Here is a 22,807-nt window from a genome sequence, read left to right as displayed (position 1 = left end):
TTTACAAATGTATGAGCTACAGGACCCATAAACGTGTGGCGTCTGGAAGAAATTAGACGCAGGGAAAAAAGAAAAAACAAGTTTAGTTCACACTAGTTTTTTACTTGGGGGAAAAAACTTGACAATTTATTACCACTTATTACCACTCATATTGACTACTTTTGGGATATTTTGTCTCTTTTTTTTAATCATTTTTACGCAAAAACACAATGCCTGTCAGGACTTTGCGTGCTCCGTGCATGTGAGGAGGACCAGCTTCAGACTTGAACAGCCTTTTTTCCATGGATACAGCGCACAGAAGGGAGCTTTAATGCAGGTTTCTTCTCCACGGAGCCTCCACTGACCGCATCCATCCAGAGGGACACGTCCAGCGAGCTGCTTCAAGGTGAGACCAATTAATCAATTAACCCGTTTCGTTCGCAATCTGGCCGAGCTGGACGAAACTTTGATCTCGGAGCTAAACTTTTCTGGATGCTCCGCGAGAATGAATGAATGGAGGAGGCTCCGTTTCATTGGCCCGGTGAGCTCGCGCAGCTGCCTCCCGTGCGCGTGCGTGAGCGCGCGGCCAGCACGTTTGCCTGGGTTCTCGTGTGGCCAGCATCCCCACACCGACCAGAGCATCTGTAAGATTAGGTATAGTTTACTTTAGCTTTTGTGTCCACTTTTCCGTTCCCCCTTAAATCCTGGAGTCAGGCGTTATAGTAACAACTGCGGCACCATTTAAGGTGGAACGGAAAATTGGAATAGGAAGACGGCTTCAGTTTTTATTTTAATTTTTTTTTTTGGGTGGAGGAGGGGACGGGTGGCTGAAAAAAGTCCAGATAGACAATGTTTGACATCCCCTTACGTCTTTTAAAATAGTCTAAAATAAAAAAAAAATCTGCAGATTTGCTGTTTTAGAGAGGTGACGCAAGCACTGATGTCACACCAATAGCCACGTTTTAGCATAGCTTCAAAAATCACTTTATTTTGCTTCTCATCGCCAATACAACGTTAGTCATGTCCCATAATCACTGTATAGGAATGGATACAAACAGATTTCATTCATTTGGTGTCTTAGCAAACTTCTTACCCTGCTTAAAAAAACCAATAGAAACCAGTAAGTGCTTCTGTTGGTGCCTGATGGTTTTCTAATGCGTTTTGGCTTTTTAATGGGTTGATATCACAATGTAAAGGATCCCAGTGGTTAAACAGGTGACCAATGGCTGATTCTAAATGCATTTGATGGATTCCTAATGGGATCTAAAAGTGTTCTGCAGAAAACTAGTGGTCTCTGTTGGAAACCATTAAGCCAATTCCCATTCATCCCATTCCTCCTTCATCAGCAGGGTTGCTATGTATGCTAAAGCACTTATACATAAGCTCCTACTCTCATATATAGGATATTGTAGGACATAAGGCGCTGCTTGCTACCCTGAGTGACCTGCCATGATGCTTCAGACATTATATATTAATATACAGTTTGTTTATGTTATTAAACTGATAGGACACATTAGAGAGTGAATCCACACTGCAGTAAACTTTAGTCCCAAGTTTGGACGCTCTAGATGAATGAATGGACACGGCTAATGTCTCCACGTGCTTATCCAGTGGTAGACAGTAGTAAAGCTGCATGCACTTAATTACTATACTTAAGTATCCGTACTTAATTAAAGTATTCCCAGTTTCTCTGACTTCACTTTCACTGCTCTACCCTGTGCAGCTTAACTGAATTGTTTGCACCAGTATAGAAGCTGGAGAAGGTGTTTCTTTGGCATTAATACAAAGGAAATGTTGGTCTTTCTACCAAAGTCAAGGGTCAAACTATAGCTAGAATGACTCGCAGTACTTCTACTTTTGATGCTTAAAGGGGAACTCCACTGATTTTAAAAAAATCTACATAATGAAGTGGCTAAGGTGTAAACAGAGTCGTTCAGAGTGGTTTGGTGTGAAATGCTCCATTCTAGAGTCAGAACTGTTCACAGTGGTGGTGATAGGAACCAGACGTCCACCTCTAAAAGCTCCCTCACAGAAAGTTACTACATGAAATGGTTATGAATTCCCTGCCTGATGACTGAGACACTGTTTTATGATAGTTTGGAGAACTTAAACTCCATTCATGGTGGAGGGATACATGCAGGGCGCTGTGAGGCAAAATAGTCCCCAAAGAAAACGTATTATTTCAGATTTTCCACTATTTTCCATCATCAACATTCCATATAAACTCAGAAGACTCGTGTAGGTTCACTGGTGGTTCTGGATAGTAAATACAGTGTCTATATTTGTGTTGTAGTCATGGCGACCCCTGGTTCCTATCACCACCACTGTAAAGACATCTACAATCAATCAGTTATTCCGATATTATGAAAAAATGGTGGAATTCCCCAGTTTTGCACAAATAATATAAATATCTCTGCTCTCATTCGAGTACAGGGTGTGTGTACTTCATTCACCACTGCTTATTCCCAGTAAACTACGCTCCCAGCTGGAGGAGGATCAACGCAGACCTGAACGCAACCAGCCCCGTCACCTGCTCGCCAAATCTGAATGCCGAAAGTTAACCAATCTGACCCCTAATCCCACAATTCCTCAAAATCTCTTAACTACACGATCCATCCAGTCATTAGTGCCATGTTGCCAAATCCTAAACCCCAAACATCCTGACGAAGCCCTCGTCCCACACGCAGCGGTGACGCTACAGCCAGCAGGTCATCTGCTCCCACAGTCAGAGTTCACCACAGTAATTTAGGTGGAGACTCACTGAACTCCAGAAACCCTCGCAGTAAACACAAAGACCCAATTATCGCGCAATAATTACATCTCTTCAGCATCCTTACTTGTGATTAGTCATCTTTTGCCGTGATTGCTAAATTCTTACTTATGAGTCAGCAGTACCCACAGTACTCATGCACTTCTCTCCAGCTTCCATATATATGCATATATTATTACTGTTGGAACAAAACCACAAAACCTTGTATCTCCAGAATGGTAACTTTACAGGAGATGGACAAAACATACAAGTAATATTGGTCCATTCTTCATGAAATTTACACACAATGTAAAGACCAATCAGCACAGAGTATCAGCAATGCCAACCAATCAGTAGCAGCAATGCCAACCAATCTGTAGCAGCAATGTTAAGCAATCAGTAGAGTAACGCTAACCAATCAGGACTCAGTAGCAGTAACGCTAACCAATCAGTGCTCAGTAGCAGTAACGCTAACCAATCAGCACTCAGTAGCAGTAACGCTAACCAATCAGCACTCAGTAGCTTACCGTCTTTGCTATCTTTTGCCTGTATCTCTTTTCAGAATTTTTCAAAATTAATTCATTAAATTAAACTCACTTATTTAGTAACGTTGAGCCTTAATAAACCATCTTGGGTACCTGTTTATCACAACACACATCCATGTGCAAAATCCTGCTGGTGTGGGTTCTTGTGTTGATTTTACCTTTTTTTAATGATGCACAGAAGTTCTGTTTGAGTGCTAGTAGCGCCCCCTTGTGGGGAATCTGAATTATTGTCAGTACAGTCTGTATATTTAATAAAATGACAATTAAAATTCAAATCTTTTATATGCTGCTTCTGTTTTTTCACGGTTAAAATGTTTTACAAGTATTATAATGTAATTTGTGCATTAATAATCTTACTTTATATCTACACTCATTAGTGATTTTATTAGGAACACCAACCATATAGTTCCACTATGTAGGTGTAAAGTTACAGTAGTATCAGCCCACCTCCACCCCATCCATCAATGAAAAGGGACCACCATAGGACCACCACTGACCAGATATTATTTTGGTAGTGGACCATTCTCAGCACAGCAGTGACCATGACATGGTGTGCGTGGTGCTGGTCAAGCAGTGGCGCAGGGTTTTTAGGCACTGTGCTGGACCGTGTGTCCTCCAGGTGGCTTCAGGGTGAATGAGTTGACAGCAGGTCTGGAGGCACAACATGCCTGTTCCTTATTAGCACAGTGAGGCTGGAAGCTGTTTGAAGGAGCTGGAGGCCGGCGTGATGGGCAGGAAGCAGAGGTGAGGGAAGCTCAGCAGAACCAGCTTCTGACCAGAGAGGACCTCCAGACCTCCAGAGCTGGGAGAATGATGGATGTTCTGGTGGTTGGAGTGATCGTTTGGGAGGCGGCTGTGGCAGGACGCCATCTCTGTCGCTCAGTGTTCGCCAGATTCTTCTCTGGCTCTTTCCCAGAGTGCTCTGCTGCCCACCCAGGAGAAGAAGGAGCCTTGTGGAGGCTTGAGGAGAGGAAGATCTCCACCAGAGTCTAGCCGCCGGTTTCCTGTGGATGGATTAAGTCTAGTCTTGGACTAAATTGCAGCGCCGGTGGTAATTCTCCATTGAAGGTCTAGGCTTAGGCTTAATGTGGGTCTGGGAAAGTGGCCAGAGGAGTTCTGAGGGACACTAAGACAACCCATAATAAGCCCTGCACTGTAGATTTAGGGCTTGTGTCACAATATAAAAATCTCATAATTCTTTTTATAATTTAAGAAAGCCAGATGCTCTTTAGGTTATGCAAATTTTCCAACATTTCATGATGAACGGACCAATAGAAAGGCTCCAAAGTCTTGTTACATTAACGTACACTAAAGAAAGGGGAATTCCACCAAATTTCTCTCAATAATTCAGTGTGTGAGATGTAAACAGAGTGATTCAGAGAGGTTTGGTGTGAAATGGTTCAGATGTCTTTACAATGGTGGTGATAGGAACCAGGGGTCGCCATGACTACAACACAGATATAGCCATTTTATTTACTATCCAGAACCACCAGTGAACCTACACGAGTCTTCTGAGTTTATATGGAATGTTGATGATGGAAAATAGTGGAAAATCCAATGTGGGAGCCTTCAGAGGTGGACGTCTGGTTCCTATCACCACCATTGTGAGCTATTCCTAGCATTTCACACCAAATCACTCTAAATGACTCTGTTTACATCTTAACTGTTTAATTGTGCAAGAATTCTAAAAAAAATCAGTGGAGTTTCCCTGTTTTTCCTTGTCCTATGGTGTTACCGTTGTGGAGAAGTTACCAAAAAGGAAAAAGGTGTCAAAAGAACTACAAAACAGTTCCAGTGAGCTCAAAAGTAAAACGGTCCTCTTTTCCCTTTTACTGTAATAACAGTGAAGATGAGGAACTGTATATTATCCACACTATTACAGGTTACAGTAGATTACAGCATCTGTTTGAACCCATGTTAGTAAAACATGAAGGCTGTTTTAAAGAGATCTGCTGAACAGTCTGCTGCTAGCATTCCCCGTTACTTTCCCACACCCAAACACTACCAGCTCACGGATTCATAACAGCTGTCTGGAGTGTCGTCTGTGAGTTAATGTCCTTCAAATGCAGCACAGACTCTAAATACAGTGCAGAGTTGTAGTTAACTCCGATTGCTAATTGATAAACTGATTAAATAAGCTATATTTAATTGAAGCACTTCACTTAGGGTGACCATCTAAAAGTACAATGCTCAACCAGTAGCACTAATGCTAACCAATCAGCACTCAGTAGCAGTAATGCTAACCAATCAGCACTAAGTAGCAGTAATGCTAACCAATCAGCACTCAGTAGCAGTAATGCTAACCAATCAGCACTAAGTAGCAGTAATGCTAACCAATCAGCACTCAGTAGCAGTAATGCTAACTAATCAGCACTCAGTAGCAGTAATGCTAACCAATCAGCACTCAGTAGCAGTAATGCTAACTAATCAGCACCCAGTAGCAGTAATGATAACCAATCAGCACTCAGTAGCAGTAATGCTAACCAATCAGCACTAAGTAGCAGTAATGCTACCCAATCAGCACTAAGTAGCAGTAATGCTAACCAATCAGCACTCAGTAGCAGTAATGCTACCCAATCAGCACTAAGTAGCAGTAATGCTAACCAATCAGCACTCAGTAGCAGCAATGCTAACCAATCAGTGCTCAGTAATAGTAATAGTAACTAATCAGTGCTCAGTAGCAGTAATGCCTACCAATCAGCGGACAGTAGTATTAGTTGTAACCAATCAGCACTCATTAGCTGTAAAGCTAACCAATCAGCACTCAGTAGCAGTAATGCTAATGAATCATTAGCAGTAATGACTAGAAATTAATTGACATTTTTAGCCGTTTAGTTAAATTCCCTCCTATTCATTGAGGACTCTCTCTGGCGCCCTCTAGAGTTCTGCAGTCATGTTTTGGTATAAAAATAGTTTAACCCCGTGGCTTAAACAATCTTCTATGCTACAGAAAGAAATCCACAGCCAACAGTGGCACTTATTAGGAATACCACTTACAGTAACAAGCAGTTCTGCTCTATTTTAGACCAGATTACAGAATCGGACTGGGTTCCTTGTTTTTTCCCTGCATTCTCTGGGTCCCGGATCAGCGCCATCTCTACATTAACGCCTTGCTGAACCTGCTTTTACCTCTTTCTCCCCTGATTTTACTGACTGATAAGAACAGAAAGCAGTCAGTTCACTCTGTGTTTGCAGTCGCTGGTCCTGCCGGCTCTGTTTCAGATTTGTGCTGTAGTATTAAATCCAACTGGGGAACTCCGAGTTTTCCCAGTAGATGATGATTCAGCTGACCGGTTCTGGTGCTGTGTGGCCGCTCCCTGCACAGCTTCAGCTCCACTAGAACACAGACAACTCTAAACCGCCCATGCTGTGTACACGCATAAGCAGGAATGTAATGTTGGTATATTACTGTTAGCACATCTTCACTGCAAAGTACTGCATCCTCATCCTGATGGATGATGATGATATGAATTATTCAGTATCCACTATGAATTATTCAATATTCACTATCAATTATTCAGTATCAACTATGAATTATTCAGTATCAACTATGAATTATTCAGTAACTTCTACGGACAAATCAGTATCCATTGTAAATTATTCAGTATCCACTATGAATTATTCGATGTCCCCTACAATTCAGTTTTATTTATCTTAGAATTATTTCTATCTACTATTAATTATTCAGTATCCACTATGAATTATTCAAAATATTCAGTATTCACAATGAATTATTCAGTATCTACTGTGAATTATTCAGTACCTACTATGAATTATTCAGTATCTACTGTGAATTATTTAGTATCTACTGTGAATTATTCAGTATCTACTGTGAATTATTCTGTATCTACTGTGAATTATTCAGTATCTACTATGAATTATTCAGTATCTACTGTGAATCATACGGTTTTGTAACTGGGTCTCTTCTCAGAAAGGGAAAGTAGTCTCAGGGAAAGGACAGCGCCCTCCCAGTAAACAGAGCACGCCAATCCACAAGCATCTGTGGAGCAACGCCGCTCTGAGTAAACATGAGCAGTGACATCAAGGAACCAGCTGTAACTCTTTAGATATTAAAGCTATAATTCAGCTAAAACATACTAACCTGCTCCCCCACCACCACCTCAGATGTAGTTGATCAGCCTAGACATGTTTTTTGCTTCTTTACCATTAGCACTGGAGCTACAAAGCTAATGTAGCGAACAAGTACGGTTAGCAAGGTGCTAACTGCAGGCCTAAATCATCACTCACGCCCCTGAAATCATGCAGAGTTGTTCTGTAATCTCTAATAGACTTGCAGCCCTGTTATACATCGCAAGCATGTTATAAATGCACTATTTAAAGATATAATCACAATATTAGTGTTTTGTTTACACTGCGAGGCGTATCATAGTTGCAGCATCTATCATTATAATCACAATATAGCCTTTTGTTCGTATCATTCAGCCCTATGATATAGGCATATCATAATTGCAGTGTTTTAGTTTGCCTCTTTAGTTTTTGTTGTTTCTGAAACTGTATGCATGCAGGTTACTTTTGTCCATGTTTATAGATAACAGTATTATTCTTCCTCAGGTTTGAGGTCTGTCAGAACTCTTATTCCAGTAATTCCACCAATAAGCAACCATAACACTGTAAACAGTGCGAACCATGCTAATTGTCCGAGTCAGGGATGTTTCGGTCACGTTTCAAATGAAGATAAAACGCACATCGTCTCCTGCTGTCTAGTCCGCTCCATCTAAAGTAGTGCACTTTGAAATGGCTGGTCGTTTGGGGTTAGCATTAGCCTAGCATGGACACCAGGGCGCTTCTGTTTCCTCCCGTACTACCTAAGAAGGAATTTTCCAAATTCCAGCAGTATTTGAGACTTTCAATGAAGCTGAAGTTCTTATTTCAATTTCCCATTCCACCTTAAATGGTGCTGGAGTTACATTCAGGCCTGTACAGCTGCTCCATTTAAGGTGGAGCGGAACATGTGATCAAATAGCTGGCGAATAAAAAGACAACTTTTGTTGAAACAACATTTAGCAGCGTTTTTGCCAGGTGTTAGAAAGCAACATTGACAAGTTTGTCTGTGTATTGATCGGTTTTCTTTTTATTAATTAGCATTATAAAAAATATGATTTACTTAGAATGGTAAAAATAGTTAGTTTATTAAAAAGCAATGAGACTTTGCTGAATAATAAGCTACTCATAACCCACAAGAAATAGGTTTACTTAAGCATCCAAATGGTTTTATTTAAATAAATAATACATACACATTCATATAAATCGAATATATAAATATTGGCGTTCACTGCTATTAAGAGGACACAGTCATTGTGCTTTATTAAAGGCAGCCCCACCTTCACAATAAGAGTCCTTATCAGAATAACTCAGAGAACAACTTTAGACAACAAATATCTCCTGGCTGATCCACTACGTTTGGAGGTGTGTGTGTGAGGGGGTGGGGGGGTAAACAGGGTAGATGTAACGTGTAACTCTGCTGAAGGTCCTTCACGTGTCTGGCTGTAAGGTGGAGTCTGGTGGGTCGCACAGAAGAGGGCCGAGGGTCCTGTAAACGCAGCGGTGACGTTGAAGGCCGCGGCACGTGCCAGCTAAACTGTGTTAAAGAGTCGTCATATTGGCCTCGCTTACAAACAGCTCCACCCCTGCCAGAGCCAGCTGTGTGACCTCAGCCAGAGGGGAGAGTCCAGATGTGCACACGTGCACACGGAGAGAAAGATCTCAGTGTTTAGAGTGGATAATTCGAAAAGCGCTCATTAGAGAGAAGGGGTCTTCCCCCCGTAATAACAGCACAGAGGGTCCATAGTGTAAAGACCACCCCCCACCCCACACACACCCCCGCACCACCCGAAAATCTGACTCTTCCCACGGAGATATAAACAGATGATGTCAGAGGGTGGTGCTGCTCGGCGCAGTCTGCCAAGCAGATGGGGAAATGCGTTAGCGAAGTTTGGAACAAACGGCCGCTCAGATATTGAGTCTGAGTGAGGGGGGTGTGAGTGGGGGGGGTGTGTGAGTGTGGAGGGGCAGGGAGCTATACTGCTGTCTGAAATACTTTACTGCTCATGTGTCATGTAGAGGATCAGCCTGTATGGTTTGTATGATGCATTATTGGCAGAAGGGCCAAACGATATAAACAAAATACAGTAGTGTTGTATTAAATCACAGTTGTAATGTATTGTAATATATCACAATGTTGACATATTACAGTTATGATATGCTTATATCATAGAGCTGGACGATACAAACACAATATAATGTTGCGACTGTATTAAACACTAATTGTGATATGCCCATAAAGGGCTGCATGAAATCGACAAAACGACTATCATTTTGATCATATTGCTAGATATTGTGATTGTGATACACTGTGCTGTACATCTTAGGGCTGCACGATATGAACATGATTATATAGTAATATACTGTAATTCTGATATTGTGGAGTTGAACTATATAAACTTTGTATGACTGTATAGCTGAATATTGCAGTTGTGATATGACTACATCATAGAGCTGATGATATAAACATAATATCATATAGTGGTTAAATTGCCTGTATTGTACACTGTATTGAACAAAACTGTTCTACAAGGGTTTTTTTGTAAAGAAAATGGTTCTGTCTAGAACCATGAGCTCTACACAGAACTATTTCATGCATAAATGGTTCTTTGCATGGTCAAGGTGTTCTCCAGATTGATGACTGATGAAGAATGTATTGTATATGGTTCTATACAGAACCCTTCTGAAATACGTTATGAGCTTGAGATCAGAGCAATAGCAGAACCCTTTTTGGAGCTATGTAGAACCATATACAACACATTTTCCGTCAATCTGAAGAACATTTCACCATGCAAAGAACCATTTAATCATGCAAAGGGTTCTTTGAGTGTTGATGGTTCTATATAGAACCATTTTCTTTACTAAAGAACCCTTGAAGAACCATCATTAAGAGTGTACACTTATAAAAAAGGACGATTCTTCAAATGTTTTTTGGTAAAGAAAATGGTTCTATGTAGAACCGTGAGCTCTACATATAACCATTTCATGCTAAAATGTTTCTTTGCGTGGTGAAATGGTTCTTCAGATTGATGATTGATGAAGAAGGCACCGTATATGGTTCTATATGGAACCTTTTTGAAATAAGCTGCAAGCTTGAGATCATAACAATAGCCGTATGCTGATGTAGCTGGTGTAGAACCATATACAACACATTCTCTGTCAGTCTGAAGAACCATTTCACTTAGCAAAGAACCATTTAAGCATGAAATATATATCTGTATCTATATAGTTTACTAAAGAACCATCTTTTCTGAATGAATATATGGTAGAGCTGCACGATGTCAACAAAATACTAGCGTTGTATTTTGTATTATATACAATTGTATTGTATATTTGATTATAGTCCTATTCATCAGTGGTCACAGGACGCTGGTCACAGGACGCTGCCCACAGGACGCTGTTGTTTTTGGTTCTGGATGTTTTTGGTTCTCAGTCCAGCAGCGACACTGAGGTGTTTAAGCACTTAAATGGCCAGGGCCTGCCAGTGGGCCCAAAGTTATATTACACACTTCTACACGTTAAAAATCATGGTTTGTCAAGGGTTCTTTAGTAAAGAAAATGGTTCTAGATAGATGATTAAAGGGTTCTTTGCATCATGAAAGAATTCTTCTGATGGATGGAGAATGTGCTATAAAAGGTATAGAACCTTTTTGAAAAGGGTTCTAAACAGCACCCGAAAGAGTTCTTCTATTGTCACAAGCTTGATATTGTAACAATAGCAGAACCCTTTTTGGTGCTATATTGGACCTTTTTCTCGAAACGCTTTTATGATCAAACAACACTTTAATCATGCAAAGGGTTCTTCGAGTGTCCATGGTTCTATATAGAACCATTTTCTTACTAAAGAATGCTTAAAGAACCATCTTTTTTAAGAGTGTATAACCTAAAAATAGCCCAACCAGTCTGCACTGAAGTCTCTGTAGTTACTGAACAATAAGCCTGAGATTTTAAGGGGTTAAAAACTCCAGCAGCACTGCTGTGTCTGATCGACTCACACCAGCACAACACACACTAACACACCACCACCACGTCAGTGTTACTGCAGTGCTGAGAATGACCCACCACCCAAATAGTACCTGCTCTGTGAGGGTCCATGGGGGTCCTGACCACTGAAGAACAGGGTACCAAAGTATGCAGAGAAACAGATGGACTACAGTCTGTAACTGTAGAACTACAGAGTGAAACTATGTGGTCAGTGGAGCTGATAAGACTGAGTGAAGTGGCCAGTCAGTGTGTAGTTGTTGTGTATTCTTCTGTCTCCTTGTTTTATTGTTAACGGCAGGTGTTTTGTGCTTTTCAGATGAGATGTGAAAAACTGATCACCTACCTGAGGATTATTGGGACTACACTGTTCGGCGTCTCGCTGCTTGTGGGGATCTCCACAGCCTACATCATGGGCTACCAGTTCTTCACCACTACAGGCAATTACCTGTCCTTCGGGCTTTACGGGGCCATTCTGGTTGTTCACCTCATCATCCAGAGCCTGTTCGCTCTGCTGGAGCACAGAAACATGAGGCAGTCCCTGGAGACCCCCATAAAACTCAACAAGTCGCTGGCGCTGTGCATCGCCGCCTACCAGGAGGACCCTAACTACCTGAGGAAGTGTCTGATCTCGGTCAAGAGGCTCACCTACCCGGGCATCAAGGTGATCATGGTGATCGACGGAAACAGCGAAGACGACGGCTACATGATGGACATCTTCCGTGACATCATGGGCTGCGACAAGGCGGCCACGTACGTGTGGAAGAGCAACTACCACCAGCGCGGGCCGGAGGAGACCGAGGAGTCGTACGCCGAGAGCCTGCAGCAGGTCTCCCGCCTGGTGCTCAACAACAAGTGCGTGTGCATCATGCAGAAGTGGGGCGGCAAGAGGGAGGTCATGTACACGGCCTTCAAGGCGCTGGGCAGGAGCGTGGACTATGTACAGGTGAGCCCACCTCTAAGCACAGAGGCGCCTCTGTGCAGGTTCAAAGGGGCGCCGGTCTGATGTGTCCGGCTCTGAGGTTTTAAAGGGAAATGAGTTTCGTGGAAAATGAACTCGTTTGCGGCAAAAACTTAGGTTTTTCAGGGGTTCTTTAGTAAAGAAAATGGTTCTATATAGAACCATGAACACTCAAAGAACCCTTTGCATGATTAAAGGGTTCTTCGCATTGTGAAAGCGATCTTCAGATTGATGGCGAATGTGTTGTATATGGTTCTATATAGCACCAAAAAGGGTTCTGCGAGGCTAAGTTCTATATAGAACCATGTACATCACGTTATCCATCTGTCATCAGTCTGAAGAACCATTTCACCATGCAAAGAACCATTTTGGCATGAAATGGTTCTATGTAGAGCTCATGGTTTTAGACAGAACCATTTTCTTTACTAAAATAACCTTGAAGTATCATCTTTTTGTATGTGTGTACACTCTTAGTGATGGTTCTTCAAGGGTTCTTTAGTAAAGAAAATGGTTCTGTATAAAACTATGAAGACTCAAAGAACGCTTTGCATGATTAAAGGGTTCTTTGCATCGTGAAATGGTTCTTCATATTCATATAGAATGTGGTGTAGATGGTTCTACGTATAACCTTTTTGAAAAGTGTTCCATATAGCACCAAAGAGGGTTCTGCTATTGTTACACACTTAAAAAGACGGTTCTTCGTGATTCTTCAGTAAGAAAATGGTTCTATATAGAACCATGAACACTTAGAGAATCCTTTACATGAATAAATGGTTCTTCAGATTGATGCAGATTTTGAAAAGGGTTCTATTTAGCACTAAAAGGGTTCTTCTATTATTACAAGCTTGACGTCTTAACAATAGCAGAACTCTTTTTAGTGCCATACACAGCCATGTGCAGCACATTCTCCATCAATCTGAAGAACGCTTTCTAAATGCAAAGAGCCCTTTAATCATGCAAAGAGTTCTTTGAGTGTTCATGGTCCTATACAGAACCATTTTCTGTACTAAAGAACCCATCTTTTTTTAAGAGTGTACATGACAGAATTGTCTAAACGTCCATTCCATACAGTCCATATGTGGAAACTAAACTGCAAAAAACAGCCCATTTTGAATTCATTGTTTTTATGATGTCACAAAAACCAACACACATATGCCCACTTATTCACCCTACAGCTGTTTAGCCCCGCCCACACAGCAAAAAAATGATATCTAAGCAACTAGAACATCTGGAAACACCTGCAATCTAGACAATATATCTAATATTTCTCATTATGAGAAGAATTTAACCTATTTCTGTACATTTTACTAGTTCTGAGTAATTACATAAGAAATTATATTTAAAAACAAGTTCAATTATCTGACAATAGAGCAAGACACTTTCACTACTATATCATTGGTAGTCAATAATATAATAATAATGTAAGGTGTGTTCAGCTTTAAAGGGGAATTCCACCTATTTTCCCAAAATTCCCCCCATAATTGAGGGTGTGGATGTAAACCGAGTGATTCAGAGTGGTTTGGTATGAAATGGTTCAGATGTCTTTACAGTGGTGGTGATAGGAACCAGGGGTCGCCATGACTACAACACAAATATAGACATTTTATTTACTATCCAGAACCACCAGTGAACCTACACGAGTCTTCTGAGTTTATATGGAATGTTGATGATGGAAAATAGTGGAAAATCTGAAATAATAAGTTTTCTTTGGGGACTATTTTGCCTCACAGCGCCCTGCATGTATCCCTCCACCATGAATGGAGTTTAAGTTCTCAAAACTATCCTAAAACAGTGTCTCAGTCATCAGGCAGTGAATTCATAACCATTTCATGTAGGAACTTTCTGTGAGGGAGCTTTTAGAGGTGGACGTCTGGTTCCTATCACCACCACTGTGAACAGTTCTGACTCTAGAGCAGAGCGTTTCACACCAGACCACTCTCAACGCCCCTGTAAGGGTTCAGGGCCTTGCTTTGGAGTGTGTTTGTTTTGACTCGGCTCCAGTTCCTATCAGCAGCGACTGAAAACATCACTCCGTTCCACTTCGTTAGTCAGTCGTTATCGTTCAGCTTTACCAACACAGGAGCCGAAGTGGATCTCGTGAGGGTTTCGGAGACAAAACAGACGTGTGTGTGCTGGAGGCCACTCTCTTTGGTGACGGAAACGTCTGTAGGTCAGTCTGGAAATAAAGGAATGAGCCTAATGAAAGAACGGCCTTGTTCCTGCAAACCGAGCCGCAGCTTTTAAACGCAGGTAATCGTGTCAGGACCTCTTGGGAATCTTTACAAACGGTGTGATTTCTGTCCCGACGCCACCTGCTTCCAATGAAACTCTGACCTCTGCTCTGCGCTGAGAGCCTAATTGTGTTTAGCTTATCATCAGTCTGTCAGAGCTGCTACCAGGCTGGAGCTGACTGCGGGGTCTCGATGGATGAGCTGACTCTGAGGGGCTTCAGGCTGGAAATGGGAAGGTTGTGACCCCGCTGTAATGCCTGCTCGTTGAAAGGCTTAGTTATAGCACAGCTTATCCTTAGTTTTGGATAAGTATAGATTACAGACTTCATAGTGAGTGCAAAGCGTGACAAATTTAATAATAATTGTCATTAATTTGGGGTCCACACTGCAACAAAAATGGTATCTTGTCAAGCGAAATGATGTTAAATCTAGTCTATATCTAATATTTCTCATTTTAAGATTGCTGTGACCTTATTATAAGATAATGCAACTTATTTCTAGTAATTTATTACTTGTTTTAGTGATTTTAGACGAATGATCTCACTATAAATATACTTAAAACGAGCCAAATTATCTGCCATTATAGTGAGATCATTTGACTTGCTAAAATTCATTAAAACAAGAAAACAACGTGTAGAAATAACGAGGGATAATGAGAAATATTACATTTATAGATCATTTAATATGATTAATAAGATTTAATATGATTTAAATTGCCAATATCTATTTTTTTTTGCAGTGCACATCATGGAAAACCAAATTTCCTTTGAAATCACAGTATATAAATGTACCATTCACTCCCAAATCCATACAATCACATACTAAGACGTAAATCTCCTCCTATGGTGGTGCTACAGCGTCATCGTATGTTCTTTTTTAAATTTAGTGGGTAAATATTCTAAAAACATTCTCGTAAACATCCAAAAATTCACTGCATTCTGAAAACTGCCTTTACAAAATGTAACTTGGACTGAATACAGATATTTACTTTCTGATTTCTGAATATATATTCCAAATACTTGTATTCCATTAACACTCCAACCCTGGCTGTAGGCTAATAAATACAACTGTGCTAACCCAAAAATTTCCACCTTCAATAAGCATCATCTGAAGGGGGTTTTCCTAGGTCTTAATTTTGGCTACAGTTCTGATAGATGAGTTATGAGACGTGCCTTTATAAGTGGTAGATCTAATATCTCATGAGGCTGTATTTGGTGTAAGTGTCCTTGGACGACCCGACGCTGGGAGCTCAATGAGCCTGTTGTTCATCGGTTTACATGCTTTTCTAACTCTGTGTGCTGGAGGTGCAGATTTTTACACCATTTAAAGTGCTTTATTTGTGATTAAGCATTCACTGACTTTGAACATGAGCAACATGGTCATTAAAACAGTGCAGATTTCCATTAGCATCTACTTTAGTTATTAAACAAAGGCCTTATCATCTGATCTGTTTCAGATTGTCTTCACTCTGTATGTTATTACGTCCTTAATCTTTTATAAGCGGCATTTAAAGAGTAAAGCTTTGATGTAGCTGAGAAACTGAAACATTGCCGATGTCTTTGTTTGGACGTTTCAGGCAAAAATGTGGACAATAATGAATTTTTACCTGATTAAATAAGAGAGTCAGTGCGCTTTGATACGTTTAACAAGCACACCTTTTCCATAAGAAATGGAACTGAATGTTGTGTTTTATATGTTATTACATTTGTGTGTCAGAGAACAAACCTTCAATGAACAGAGAAACTCCACCAAATTTTCAAAATTTCAAAACATTGAGTGTGTGAGATGTAAACAGAGAGATTCAGAGTGGTTTGGTGTGAAATGGTTCAGATGTCTTTACAGTGGTGGTGATAGGAACCAGGGGTCGCCATGACTACAACACAGATATAGACATTTTATTTACTATCCAGAACCACCAGTGAACCTACACGAGTCTTCTGAGTTTATATGGAATGTTGATGATGGAAAATAGTGGAAAACCTGAAATAATAAGCTTTCTTTGGGGACTATTTTGCCTCACAGCGCCCTGCATATTATGTATCCCTCCACCATGAATGGAGTTTAAGGCCAAAATCGCCTCAAAACTATTATAAAACAGTGTCTCAGTCATCAGGCAATGAATTCATAACCATTTCATGTAGGAACTTTCTGTGAGGGAGCTTTTAGAGGTGGACGTCTGGTTCCTATCACCACCACTGTGAATAATTATGACTCGGTAAGTTGAGCGTTTCACACCAAACCACTCTGTTTACATCTTAACTGTTTAATGGTGCAGGAATTTTAGGTGGAACAGTCTGAGAGGTCACGCTCCAAAAGATCATGATGTACAAACATAAGCTTTCCTCTCTAAAAACAGCCCCAATGAAGACATGAAAGAGGAGCTTTAAGCAGCACACAAAGCACATCTGTCTGAATATGAGTTTGTGAACACCGTTATAGAAAAGCTGAAGGCTAAAAACAGCAAAGAACTCCAGTAACCTGGGGCCAACTCTGATCTCTGATCTGTTTAGTCTCCATGACGACTGAATTCAGGACAGTAGCTATTCCAGAATAACAGTTCCTAACTTCATAATCTCATCATGAACTCCAGATAAGAAAACAGCATCACACAAACATCCTAACTGGACTAAACCTCCTAAATCCTGTCCTAACTTTAGGATGAACCCCAACAGGGTCCTCACTTCTGTTTAAGGTCCGTTTCTATGGTTTTTAGGCAGCTGAGTCAGCAGCATAGTTCACTACCAGCATAATGAGCTCCATTTATTCCTACTGTAAAACGCTGCTTTCACTGTGAGATGATTTTCTTTTCTAACTCTGCGTTTTAAAGATCTCAGACGCTGCAGACTCGATCTCCACCGCCCCTCTGATCACCTTCGTGTGTTAATGTTGATGATGAAATATTACAGTGATGGTGGTGAATAATGAGGAGACGGAGCTGAACGTGTGTCTGTTTATTAGGAGGAGTAACGTTAGCGCGCTCGGCTAAAGCGTTTGGGGAAATGGAGACTGAAACTGGGGAGCGGCGACGCTCTGATAAACAGCAGGGGGCGCTCTCACATTGTTTACAACCTTCAGTTTATCACACTGTAGTTTTGTTCGATCTTGAGGCTGAATGGGTAGGGCTAAATTGCTGTAGGTGGGTTTATGGGTGGGTTTATGTAAATACAAATGTATGTAAATACATTGTTTTTTACAAAAAAAATAAATGAAACAGGCTGATTTTGCAGTTTGGTTTCCATATATGGACTGTGTGTTCTGCGGCGTGAAGAGTACAGTTTGAAATTTTAACAGTGGTTATATATGTATGTATGGTTTTCTATGATATGAGCCCTTTAAAACAGGCAAAGAACGGCTAGAAATAAGTTAAATAATCCCATAATACTCGTATCACCGTCTCAATGTGAGGAATATGAAATTTAATGACTAGATTTAAGATGATTTTCACTGCAAGAGCCCATTTTGAATATTATAATTTGCTTTTCCAGGTGTGTGACTCGGACACCATGCTGGACCCTGCGTCTTCAGTGGAGATGGTGAAGGTTCTGGAGGAAGACCCCATGGTTGGGGGGGTCGGGGGAGATGTGCAGGTACCTGTCCTTTCTGTTCTAATTCTAATTACATCACAAATGTCCGTCTATTTAGTCAATAAACAGGCCAGAGGTTTGACCTTCTCTGCCATGAATGGGGTTTTTATGCGTTCTCTACACTGAGCGATCATTTCACGATGAACGGGCCAATAGAAACACTCCAAATTTGCATTTCTTCCTCCTGCTATAAAGTTACCACTGATGATCAGATGTTCATCTATTAATGACTATTTGAAATATAATTGATTATAAACATATTCAACAAAGTATGTTCTTATTTGTGCAGGAAATAAAGACTTTTTGCATGTTATTTTCCTTTTCTGAGATTCAGGGATTCCTTGTGGGCCCATTTCTGAACATTTGGGGGACATACGCCACACTTACCCATCCACCCTAATAATATTCTTATGTATGCAAGAATAGAACAAGAATGAATACTTAATCGATTGTTTCAAAGAAATTTATTGACACATAACGTTAAAAATTTGTGCCCCACAGCAGCTCAGAAGCTCCTAAGCATCTGCTTGTACAGCTTATTAGTAAGAAACAGCCCTGATTCAGTGAATCATTTGCTAAAGAATTGATTCACTCATTGAATCGGATCAAATCCTGAGCTCAGAGACCCCCCCCCCGTATATTTCCATACGTTCCATGTGTTTTAATTCTATATTTTATTGATATTTTATGCCTGTTTTCTATTTGAGCTGTTATTATTATTTTATTTATTTATTTTTTTTATAAATAAATCTTTATTATTATTATTATTATTATTATTATTATCATTATTATTTTTTTTTATATATATAAATCTTTTTTTTTGGATGATTTTCATTTCAACTTTTTCAATTTCAACTTTTTCAGTCCCTTTTAATTTGCATGACTACATCATAAACGAGGGTCACCCTCAAAGTACTTCCGAGTCGAAATAAAGGTTGATTGATTGACCGATTGATTGATTGATAGGTGGCGTATGACTGGTGTACACATTCACAGCAGAGCCTTCGCTCACGTGTGGAACGTTCTGTTTGTCCCTGCAGATCTTGAACAAGTATGAGTCGTGGATCTCCTTCCTGAGCAGCGTGCGCTACTGGATGGCCTTCAACATCGAGCGGGCGTGCCAGTCGTACTTCGGCTGCGTGCAGTGCATCAGCGGCCCTCTGGGGATGTACAGGAACTCTCTGCTGCACGAGTTCCTTGAGGACTGGTACAACCAGACGTTCATGGGCAGCCACTGCAGCTTCGGCGACGACCGCCACCTGACGAACCGCGTGCTGAGCCTGGGCTACGCCACCAAGTACACGGCGCGCTCCAAGTGTTTGACGGAGACCCCCATCACGTACCTGCGCTGGCTCAACCAGCAGACGCGCTGGAGCAAGTCCTACTTCCGAGAGTGGCTGTACAACTCCATGTGGTTCCACAAGCACCACCTGTGGATGACCTACGAGGCCGTCATCACCGGGTTCTTCCCGTTCTTCCTCATCGCCACGGCCATTCAGCTCTTCTACCAGGGCAGGATATGGAACATCCTGCTGTTCCTGCTCATCGTGCAGGCGGTGGCGCTGATCAAGTCCTCCTTCGCCAGCTGCCTGCGCGGGAACATCGTCATGGTCTTCATGTCCTTCTACTCAGTCTTGTACATGTCCAGTCTACTTCCGGCCAAGATGTTCGCCATAGCGACCATAAACAAGTCGGGCTGGGGCACCTCGGGGAGGAAGACCATCGTGGTGAACTTCATCGGACTCATTCCCATCTCCGTGTGGTTCACCATCCTGTTCGTCGGCATCCTGTACACCGTCGTCCAGGACACGCGGAAGCCCTTCGGGGAGTCCGAGAAGATCGTGCTGATCATCGGCGCCATCGTGTACGCCAGCTACTGGGTCGTGCTCTTGACTTTGTACATGGTCCTCATAGCCAAGTGCGGGAAGAGGAAGAAAGAGCCGCAGTACGACCTGGTGCTCGACGTCTGACGACGGCCGACTTGCCCCGCCCCCCCATTTTTCGACGTTTACATTCAGACTTTGGAGCGCTATGGGTTCTCCGCATGTGACGGGACGTCACAGGAGAGAGATGTTGTTGCTGCTGTGACTGACACTAAGGAAATTCCTTCGAAGTGAAAGGTTCAAATAGAGCTTAGGCTCTGTTAAAGCGATAGTTTGGCAGGAAATCGAATTCATTTGCACGATGCTAAGCTAAATGTTTAAAGTGTTTGGGTTTTATTTTCTTCGTGGAAATAAGTTGAGACGTCCTCTACAGGGAGCAAACATTTCTAGAAATTTTAGTGCACAATTTCTATTTATTTGTTGATTTTTGCACAGTGAAAAGGTGTGAAAATGATGTGTACCTAAAATTTTGTTTCATTTTCAATTAAAAAAATGGAAAACTCTGCAAAAAATCTTAATTGCATTAGTAGAAATAGAATAAATAGTAAGCGTGCCATTAAAGTTCTTCCCTGTAGAGGATGTTTTAACTTTTCACTCCAAAAGGCCAAAAAAGTGTCAAAATTTTAAAATTTGGATTTTTTTTTTCGCCAAATTGTCGCTTTAATGTGATAGTATTCCAAAAACCACCAATTGAAATTGCTGTTTCTTTTGGTTTTGTTGTACAGACGTGTGCGACAGCTTGGCTCAAATTTTTTTAAGCGAAAATAATGTTTACAGAGAACTGAAATATGAAATTTCTGCAAAATTTTAGTGCACAATTTCTATTTTGGAAAAGTTATGAAATATAAAATGCGCCACTTTTGCACCACATTTTATGTTTTATTATTTTCTAATGTTTTTAATTGAGAAAATAAAGAGTAACTGCTTTTCACTCAAATAATTTCAGAATTATTTTCAGCAAAAATTTGCAAATTTGAGCCGAATTTTTTGCACACGTCCGTTGGTTTTTGACACGATTCCTATGCACTTTTATGTCTCTCTCTCTCTCTCATCGTGCATGATGCTTGACAAAGAACTTTAATTAACAAAATACCTCAGTGGTTAATGTTTGCATTGTGTGAGTGATTGGGATGCAGTCACATGAGGCTCATTCTTCTTTAATAATTTATTGTGTTCATGTTGTTTTCTTTTAAAACTTTGTTTTTTATATAAATGTAAACTTTTTTTTAGAATGAAAGCGAGAAACAGAAAATTCTGTTTGGGCCATGCTGTACTTTGTATTTGCATATTGCCTTTTTTTATATAGACATGTTTATTTTTGCTTAGCCACCAAAGATTCTCTATTTTCAATCATATGTTTGTGTATGATAAAATTTTTAAAAAATGCATCGTGCATTTGACTGTTACGACAATGACTTTTACCAAAAATGTGAAATTTTAAGAAGCTGGGTTTCGTGTTTTGCATTGATAACAATAAAATGCAGTGATAAGTTATTGGTTTGGGAGGAAAAGGAGGAGTGAACCTGTGTTATTATTAAAAATAAAAGTATTATGTGACGAGAAAACCAGCGTATTTATAAAACACTCTGTGGTTCATAGCTTTTGTACCTGATTAATTGTATTTTGCTAGGTGTTTCACATCACCTGTCGTATTTTTTCGGAAAAGACAGCGCTCCGTCCTAAGAAGCCCCTCCGTCCTGAAAAGGCTGCACACATTTCAGACAAAGTATTTGCACAGAAAGACTTTTTATCTGCGCCGGAATGAAATTTCAATCTCCATTTACAATGTGAGGAGTTACAAACATTATTAGCGTTGTTATATTGTTATTTATGATACGAGTGAGCCGATTGACAAATATCTAAAGGGCGAGGCAGAGTCATTGTGTTGTACATGAAATACGTCAAACAGACGTGAAAGAAATTTGTCAAAATCTTTAAACAAAGACTGACCGACTTCTTCCAGTCCAGTCATGCCAAATGTTACTTAGGCAGTGTTGTTATGAAGCACTTTTTGTGTTTGTGCCAAAATAAAAGACCTGTTTTATACATTATGCATACATAATGTTTTTGTTTTCCTTTGTAAACATTATGTCCTTGAAAAATAAACATGTGACTTGATTGAGCTGAGTGCTGTCGTCGTTTGTTGTGCAAACTTAAGAGCGCTGTTAAGCAGATTTTTAGGGGAATTCCTCTGGATTCAGGCGGACGCACCAGGCCTTTCTGCTGAGAATACTTCATTGAGCATTGCATCATAAGAGGAAGGTTGCCGTGACGACGCCGTGTTTACGGTATATACAGCTCCGGCAGGGTGAGGGCAGCCAAGACAGCAGGAGTCTAGACTCAGTCTGAGTGACTGAGGTGACGGCGTCCAAAATACGAGCCCATGGTTCTAGATAGAGACAGACAGAACACCCTGAAGGAAATAAAAGAGTTACAGCAGCAATAACTCACACTCACACACACATATATCTGGAGGAGCTCTGAAACATGCAGAACTCACAGAGACGCTTATGAAGAGGCCTAAACAGCCCTGAGGGGTTTACAGACGTCCGCTTTACAGACACTGAACGTTTACGTGTGATACAAGCTGAGGTAGCTAAGTAAGGCTTTCTTTCACAGTTCAGCGCATTAGCTAGATCAGGGTGAGGTACTAGATCATTATTTTGGCTGGCATACAGCCTGAATGAATTACACTAAAAAGAAGTTTAGAATAGACATAGTATATAGAATACATATAAAATACGTAAAGGTGCCATGCGTCTCCTCACGTCTCCTTACTTGATAGCGTAACCATGTATGTAGGTGTAGTGTAACCATGGAAACTGATGTAGT

The 22,807-nt window shown here is 40.8% G+C and overlaps 1 protein-coding gene across 1 annotated transcript; it reads left to right on the top strand.

Annotated features, from left to right (window-relative positions):
• The first annotated feature begins 21 nt into the window (after positions 1–21).
• has2 (hyaluronan synthase 2) lies at positions 22–21,773 on the top strand. The gene is made up of 4 exons (XM_036596329.1): positions 22–385; positions 11,636–12,262; positions 17,994–18,095; positions 19,133–21,773. The coding sequence occupies exons 2-4, from the start codon at positions 11,636–11,638 to the stop codon at positions 20,060–20,062; spliced, it is 1,659 nt and encodes a 552-aa protein (XP_036452222.1). The 5' UTR covers positions 22–385; the 3' UTR covers positions 20,063–21,773.
• Positions 21,774–22,807: the final 1,034 nt, after the last annotated feature.

This window comes from Colossoma macropomum, unplaced genomic scaffold (assembly GCF_904425465.1).
Source record: "Colossoma macropomum unplaced genomic scaffold, Colossoma_macropomum, whole genome shotgun sequence".
Taxonomy (NCBI): domain Eukaryota; kingdom Metazoa; phylum Chordata; class Actinopteri; order Characiformes; family Serrasalmidae; genus Colossoma; species Colossoma macropomum.
Note: the sequence above shows the minus strand (reverse complement) of the source record. Positions and strands in the feature narration are given on the sequence as shown.